Genomic DNA, 7961 nt, shown 5'->3' on the forward strand with positions numbered 1-7961 from the left:
AGGAAGGATAGTGAGGCTAATTTGTGGTATTTACGTTATGGGCATTCGCATCTAAAAGGCTTGAAACTTCTTAGTAAAAAAGAGATGGTTTTTGGCTTGCCAAAAATTGGTGAACTTGATTTTTGTGAAGGGTGTGTTTATTGAAAGCAGAACAAGAAGTCATTTCCTATTGGAAAATCATGGTGGGCATATGATTGTCTTGAACTTGTGCATACTGACTTATGTGGGCCCATGAAAATAGAGTCACTTGGTGAAAGTCGTTATTTTTTTTGTTTATAGATGACTACAGCTGCATGAGTTAGGTTTATTTCTTGAAATTCAAATCTGAAAACTTTGAAAATTTTAAGAAATAAGTTGTTGGTGGAGAACAAAGTGGGAATAACCTAAAAGCACTTCGAACTGATCATGGTGGTGAATTTTTATCTAATTATTTTAAAGTTTTTTTATGAGAATGGCATTCACAGGGAACTTATAGCACCATACACACCAGAACAAAATGGAGTTGCAAAGCAGAAAAATCATACTATTGTAGAAATGGCCAGAAACTTGTTAAAAATAAAAAACTCTCGGATCAGTTTTGGAGAGAAACAGTTGCAATAACATGTATCTCTTAAACATCTCACCAACAACGGTTGTTCTTAATCAGACACCTTATGAAGTTTGGATAGGTAAGAAACCTCAGGTAAGCCACTTAAAAGTCTTTGGTTGTATAACGTATGCTTTAGTTACTTCTCGATCTAAGCTTGATAAAAATTCTAAAAAATGCTTTTCACTGTCTATAGTCTTCAATCTAAAGCATCTTGACTATATAATCCTATAAGTGGCAAATTGATAATTAGCAGGGATGTTGTATTTAATGAAGAAGCAGAAGTGAAATTGAGTTATGAAAAGGGAGGCTTGGAGAACAAAGTTCCAATAGATTTTAATGTCTCCTAATGCTACTACAAGTTCTAGCTCGGACAAGTTCTAATATTTAAACTAATATTAAGTGGCATTATGTGGTCGAATTGTACTAAGAAAAGACAGGTTATATTAATAGATAATTTAAACACATCCTTACTCAAATTAGAATTGAAAAAATTGACTGAAAGACTAATATCTCGTCTATCGAGTCCAATTGGAGAGATACCTTGTCTTGGGTATAGGAGTGGATGAAACCTAGAACATAGAGTCTATGTCACTAATTGTTAGGAAAACTTATTGCGGTCCCCCACCACTCTGGCAAACCAGAGTTTGCTTAGTTTAATTAGTGGTCGAACTACTTCTTTGTAATCCACTTTAGTCATATTACATTACCCTGAAACATAGTACGCCCTCCTGTTACAAGTCACTATAACCTATTGTACTCAGCCAACTCTCATGGAATGGTCATCCGGGTTCACATTTCTCTTTGATACTGCATCCCCACATAACTAGCATTTTGGCTAATACTTCTTTAATGGTTTCCCCCTTAAAGAGGAATAGTCTTAACAGACATACCTGTCACTTGTGTCAGGCGTCTTAGTTCTTTCCTATCTTGGGTCCTAACCTGACCCTTTTATCCCAAGTCCCTTTTGTCGAGGTACTATGGCATTTTGATCATGACACCATAACATCTTTCAGTTATGGTCTTACTCATTTTTTTATCATGATGCCATAGCATCTTTCAGCTATGGTCTTACTCATTTACATTATGACGCCATAGCATCTTTCAGCTATGGTCTTACTCATTTTTAGGCGTATAGCCTCCAATCAGTCTTATGGCCTAGCCACGACATTTTATTTAATTTCCCCATTGCAACCCAACCATTCCTCCATTCACCACCCTAACATTGATGCTCGAGCACCACAATGTCCCCTCTGCAAGCCCAATGCTCCGGTCATCATTTGTGAACACAACAACACCGTATGACGGAATCTAATAAGATCACCTATTCTTCTCATCCTAACTTCGTTTAATCTTGGAGAAGACCCCATTTTGTAATTCATATGTATAATATGCATTTATGAATAAACATTATGGAATCATACATTCTAAACTTGGATGGCGAATACTCATGAACCCATACAAACTTTTAACATTCTTAGCATTTTAGGGTGGTGTGTAGATACTCATCTGATGCTACCTTGCCTTTCCAACTTATCTGCTTCGAACGCCAAAGCTTCCTTTCCCATACAACAGCTTGCTAGATTATCTATTTTTTCGACTCAAAACTCATGATCTGTAACACCCCCTAACCCTAAACCGTCACTAGAACAGGGTTATGAAGCATTACCGAACATATCAGATAACTTATAACCAATTTAAACATCATTCTACAACCATAATCGCAAATCTCATATACTTAACCTATACATCACCTAGGTACATGCCACATTATCAAAACAAAGATACATCACTAAAATTTATTTGAGATCAGGATTGCTCTAGATGCTGGACCGGACACTGGCTTACTACTAACCTGTGCACGGAAACAACTGTACGTTGCGTATGGGTATACTCAGTGGTATTGCCATAATTCAAATTTATAACATTAATCGATAAATTATATACTTTCAATTTATGCCTACAATTATTCATTAATTGTCTCATACTTAAATCAACTTGATCATTAATATCAATAGACAATATTTCACTATCTATCAATAAGTAATATTTCACTATCTCAATTTCATTGGATTTTTCACATCTTATTCCAATAGTTCATTTCAATTCATATACAATTCATTCAATTTATCACTATATTCAATATCAATTCTATTGCAATTTGTACTCATTAATATCATATAACAAAAATTTACTCTTAATCAAATCATGAACTTTGGGTTCATGTCTTCAAATCTCATATCTTGATTCCCAATTCACATATCAATTCACAATTTCACTTTCTCATTTCTTTCCATAGCTCAATCAATCGCACTTATTCAAATTTTCTCATTTCAATTATTTACCCCTATTAACAAGACTCGGACCTTGGCAGATACACGGATCCAACCAAACACACCAGTAAGCACATTGTGCCTAAAAGGGTACATAGTACTTGATCAGTATACGACACATAAGAGCCTGAAACGACACACGAGGTGCCTGATACGACACACGAGGTGCCTGAAATACGACACATAAAGTGCCTGATATATGACGCATAAAGTTCCTGATCGGTAGATTCGATAAATCCCATACTCTTCTAAATCCTATGGCATGCCAACTATATCCGACTTATCCCGACTAGTTAATAGGGTTTCTGAATCACATTTCAATTCAATCACTTTCTCATACTTTCAATTCAAATCATTCCAATTTAATCACAATTTCAATTCAATACATTTTCCACTTTCCAATCAATATACCATCAAATGCTCATACATATTCATACTTCATTTCAATTTCATTTAATTCACAATTTCTTATGTTCACAATTCAAATCACTTTTTCAACCCAATATGCATTTCAAAACCACATTAATACAATTCAAATCAATTTTTCAATCCAATATGCATTTCAAAACCACATTAATTCTTTTAATTCAAATCATATCACTAGTAATTTCCATTCAATTCACATACAATTCAATATCATTTAATTCAATATCGATATTCACCTTATTTTTATTTACTAAACATATTGTTCAAAATTCAACAATTGCTATTAATAAATTCAATACCAATACGTATTTATCATTCAATTCAATCGTGATACTTACCTCAATTTTCTTATCATGTATATTAATTTAAATTTTAACAATTAATAATTAAATTCGAATTATCACCACAGCAAAACAGGTTTTTCGTTGCCTTTTTAGCGGCGTTTGGATAAAACACGCCGCTAAAAATGGAGCATTAGCGGCGCTATTTGGAAAACCTAAGCCTAACGGCGCCGTTTTCTGAGTTTTCAGGGATTTAGCGGCATTTTCTCAAAAGGTGCCGCTAATGCTCATGGTTTTAGCAGCGTTTTTGAAAAAAGTACCGCTAATGCTCGGGGTTTTAGCGGCGTTTTTATAAAAGCGCCACTAATTCTCGGGATTTTAGCGGTTTTTGAAAATGCGCCGCAAAAAACATTTTAAATTAAAATGTAGAGACTTCCTTTTAAATTTCAAAAGCGTATAGGGTACTGCATTCATTAAACCGTAAGTTCTTTTTTTTCAATTATTTGAGAAGTCTTTTCCCTTCCTTCTATCATCATCTTCCTGCTACCATCGTCCATCTCTCTTGCGGCTTCGCAAATCAATTTTTTTCTTTTTCTTCTCTTCTCATCTTAGTTTTCCCACACCGCCGTGTCTGCTATTTTTTCGGGATCTGACCCGTATCTTGTGTCGAAATCCCTATCGAATCATGTCAGGTACTGCATCCCAAATTGCTGAGTTCGGGAAACGAAGGATATATTATTCATCTCAACCTTATTGTATAAATTAACAATGAGTAGGTTTGCTAGTAGTCTTGCCGCTTCACTTTCAGTATCTCGTTCATGTACAAGTATCAATTTAGGGTTTGGAGGTGAAATTTTTAGATGACCTGATTATTTTGGTTTTCTTCTACTTAGCTATGTTTTTTGTGACTTTGGATAGCAATTTATCTTTTAAGTAGTGCTTTTTGTGCTCTTATTCAACTTTCATAGTAATAATTGCTCCTCCGTTTACGGTCTATTCTGATGGTTTTGTTTTTGAGAGTACTTTCACCGCTCTTTTTTCTCTGATATCTTACCATGACCCATGATTCTATTCAATTCTCTCTTTGTCTAGAAAAAGGGAAAAAAAAGTAATGGCATATTAGTTTTATTCCCTAAATTTGCTTGGCACTTTTACATTTTAAATTATCTATAACACATTATTGTTTTCTTCTTCCTATGGATACCATTACAGCTTGCAGTTGAATGTTTCTTTTAGGTATTTCTGCCTCCAATTCGCCTTCTGTTTATTGATTGAATTTTTTTAAGTTGTTAGGTTTGGACATTGGTGCTAGGGAGAAGCAAGGAAATCCTAAAGTTGATGATGGATTCAAGGTTGCAAAAGAAAAAATCACCTGCATTGCGGCATCTGTTGATGTGGATGAGGGGTTTGAATCTTCTGGAGTTGAAGAAACTAGGAGTCCTGTTACAAATGGTAGCCGAAGCCACACTAACAGACGCTATCATGATAAGACAGCTAGTGTAACAACTAACTCTGGTAAGCTTTTTATCTTTATTTTGTCTTTAATAAGCTTTTTTTAATTAAGAAACCGTTTTGTTCTTTTTAAATGTAAAACTTTTATAGTAAGGAGCAACATAACTAAATCACCATATGCTGATATTGAAAAGATTTATTGTTCCTATTCCCTTGGCTCCAATTTTTTTGGTTCAAAACTTAATGTCTAAGTGCATGCTTGAGTATTTGGAAATCAATCCTGTGAAATAGTTTCTAGTTAAGGTGGCATAGAAGCATATAGGCCAGGCATAATCTGTTCTTACAATTTATGATTGTTTTTTGGTTTCTCCTCTCCACAAACTGTCTAATGTATTTGGCAGAATGAGATGATATTATTTATGCCTATACATGCATTTCTCTCTGTGGATGGGTAACCTATATCTTTGATTTGAGGCATAGTATGATGACAGCATAACTTATTGCTGAAGTTATACAGCCACGTTGTTTGCATGCTGATGACCAATTTTGACATTTAAGATTTCAGAATTGAGATGGATTTCCAATTCACGCTTTCTTAACCTTGTGTCTATTGTTCGTCATTTCAGATGGTTTTACCTCAGATTTCGAGGTTTACAATTTGTTTTTGAGCACTGTAATTTGCATTTTTACTTTTGTCTGTTCGTGATCTCTACTACCTTTGAGAAATTTGATATGATTTTTCTTACCAAAGCATCAAATTATTCTGATCTTTCTCGGTTTCTCTAGTCGTTTGTAAATTGTATTCGAGCATTCCTTCCATCGTACTGATGTTCCTATAAGGTATATTTACTGATATGATTTTGAAAAAAAAAATCATAAAATCGTGTTTTCTTAAGCAACTAACATTGATTGAAGGGAAAGCTGGTTAGAATTTAGGGGGCTAATATTTTGTATCGGTGCTTACTGCATTGCTTTTGTTTCTTAGGTCATTCCAGTAAGACTGCCCTCATTCGTAAGCAGATTCGGGCCTAATCAGGCATTGGGGCCACCGCCAAAGTCCCCGGGGCTTCAAAGTTGAAAGTCATATAGGTAAGCTTATTTGCATACCATTACAAACCTGGTTGTAACGTACTTTGTTCTATATGGGGCTCTACCTCCCACACTAGTCACCGATATGAGGATAGTATGTGCCCTTCAACCAAGGGCACCTCTAATTTCTCACACGACCATGAATAGACACGTGGGCTTTAGTATGCCCACTTCTACAGATTGCCACGTGAAATCATCAGTATGCACATGTTACACATGTCTCATATTCAGTTGGTGGTGGTGCATTGAAAACTTCCCATATGTCCTGTTAATTTCCCTATTTATTACTAGTTAAAACTTGTATAAAAAGGCAAAGAGCAGTGGTAGAACAAGATGGTTAGGTTGGTTGGATCGATTACATTAAAAAATCATCAATATATTAATTTGAATAGAGGGATTGAATCAATTTTTGAGTGAATCCCGTTTAAAACTAATAAAAAATTAGAAATAAGACAAAAATTGATGATTGAACCTGTTTATAAATTTTTAAAATATTTTTTATGAATTTTAAATTGTTTATTTAATTATTATTGGATCGATAGTCGAATTGATTGCAATAAGAATCAATAGTCTGATCAATTTAATTATTATGGTGTTCTTCTTCTTTTTTTGTGCCTTAGTTCTCTTTTATGCTATATAAGACATTTCTATATAACGTTAAACAACAGTAGTGCAGCATGTTTCTGTTCTGCTTTTTGCAAATTAATACTATTGTTCCTTGTTAAAAAATTGAATAGTTTAGGCAATCATTAGAAAGAATGCCTATTTGTGACACATGGAAGATCTATGATTGAGATTGTTTGTTAGTATGGTTCAACCTGCTACTAAAGCTGCACATAATTATTTGTTATATTTTTTTTTTAGCCTTAATGGCTATATATATTTTTTATTTTTAACATCTCTGTTGTTTACCAAGTTTGTTAGTTTATCTGATCATTTGGTTTTGCATCCTTTAGATATTGAAGGTGTAGTAGAGGATTCAATCTCTTCAAGTTGGAAAAGCCAAGGCTTAGCACTTCTTCAAGTGGAATGTTATTTAATGTTGCATTCCATGGTCGTTTATCTTAGTCGGAACTTGAATTTGGTGTTATTGAAACAGGGCTTTGTAGGTACCTTGTGTACTAGATTCTTTAACCATGATTGTTAATTATTACGTGTTTTGTAGCTTCTTTTATATTTGGCCGAGTTACTATAGATCAGATAAGTTGTGAGGTAGATTGCTCATTTATTTAAACATAATATTTTAATTCTAAATTTAAATTCATTAATTTTTATATTTAGCTTGGGCAATTTACCAAAAAAAGTCGTTTTTTTCAAAATTTACCGAAATGGGCTGATTTTTTTATTATTTACCGAAATGGTCCATTTTTCGGGAAATTACGTCCACGTCAGCGCCATGTCAGGGTACGTGTCAGGACATTGCGTCTACGTCAGAGCGACCTGCTGACGTGGACGCGATGTCCAGCCACGTAGCGCATTCTGGGGGACGCGATTTTGACGTTTTTACGTTTGGTTTTTTTGGCTTTTAGGGTTTAGGGTTCAGACTTTTTAGGGTTTTAGGTCCCGAAATAAATTATTTCGAGTTGACGTTTCTGGTGAAATAGTATAAAATCGCTTCTAACATGATGCTATTTGAGAAGAAATTATGAAATCGCGCCCTCGTGGACGCGATTTCCCTACAGTAGGTCATGTAAGAAATAATTTTTTTTGACGTTTCTGAGTAAATAGTATAAAATCGCTTCTTCCATGATGCTATTTGAGAAGAAATTGTGAAATCGTGCCCTCGTGGACGCG

General features: G+C 34.5%; 1 protein-coding gene across 3 annotated transcripts; it reads left to right on the forward strand.

Annotated features, from left to right (window-relative positions):
* Window positions 1–4074: 4074 nt before the first annotated feature.
* LOC107921122 (uncharacterized) lies at window positions 4075–7382 on the forward strand. 3 transcript variants are annotated; one of them, XM_041087424.1, is made up of 4 exons: window positions 4075–4318; window positions 4920–5141; window positions 6064–6167; window positions 7124–7382. In XM_041087424.1, the coding sequence occupies exons 1-3, from the start codon at window positions 4312–4314 to the stop codon at window positions 6108–6110; spliced, it is 276 nt and encodes a 91-aa protein (XP_040943358.1). In that variant the 5' UTR covers window positions 4075–4311; the 3' UTR covers window positions 6111–6167; window positions 7124–7382. The 3 variants fall into 3 exon arrangements, with proteins under 3 accessions (XP_040943358.1, XP_040943357.1, XP_040943359.1); XM_041087423.1 differs by having other exon boundaries at window positions 4084–4473; XM_041087425.1 differs by having other exon boundaries at window positions 4084–4398.
* The last annotated feature ends 579 nt before the right edge of the window (window positions 7383–7961 follow it).

The sequence above is a fragment of the Gossypium hirsutum genome, chromosome D01, assembly GCF_007990345.1.
Source record: "Gossypium hirsutum isolate 1008001.06 chromosome D01, Gossypium_hirsutum_v2.1, whole genome shotgun sequence".
Lineage (NCBI taxonomy): Eukaryota > Viridiplantae > Streptophyta > Magnoliopsida > Malvales > Malvaceae > Gossypium > Gossypium hirsutum.

What these genes read in the sequence shown, in the direction of transcription:
- LOC107921122 (XM_041087423.1), top strand. Translation starts at nt 4,395, where the DNA reads ATGAGTAGGTTTGCTAGTAGTCTTGCCGCTTCACTTTCAGTATCTCGT. An exon ending in TATCAATTTAGGGTTTGGAG is followed by an intron (nt 4,474 to 4,919) that starts GTGAAATTTTTA and finishes TTAAGTTGTTAG; the next exon opens with GTTTGGACATTGGTGCTAGG. An exon ending in TAGTGTAACAACTAACTCTG is followed by an intron (nt 5,142 to 6,063) that starts GTAAGCTTTTTA and finishes TTTGTTTCTTAG; the next exon opens with GTCATTCCAGTAAGACTGCC.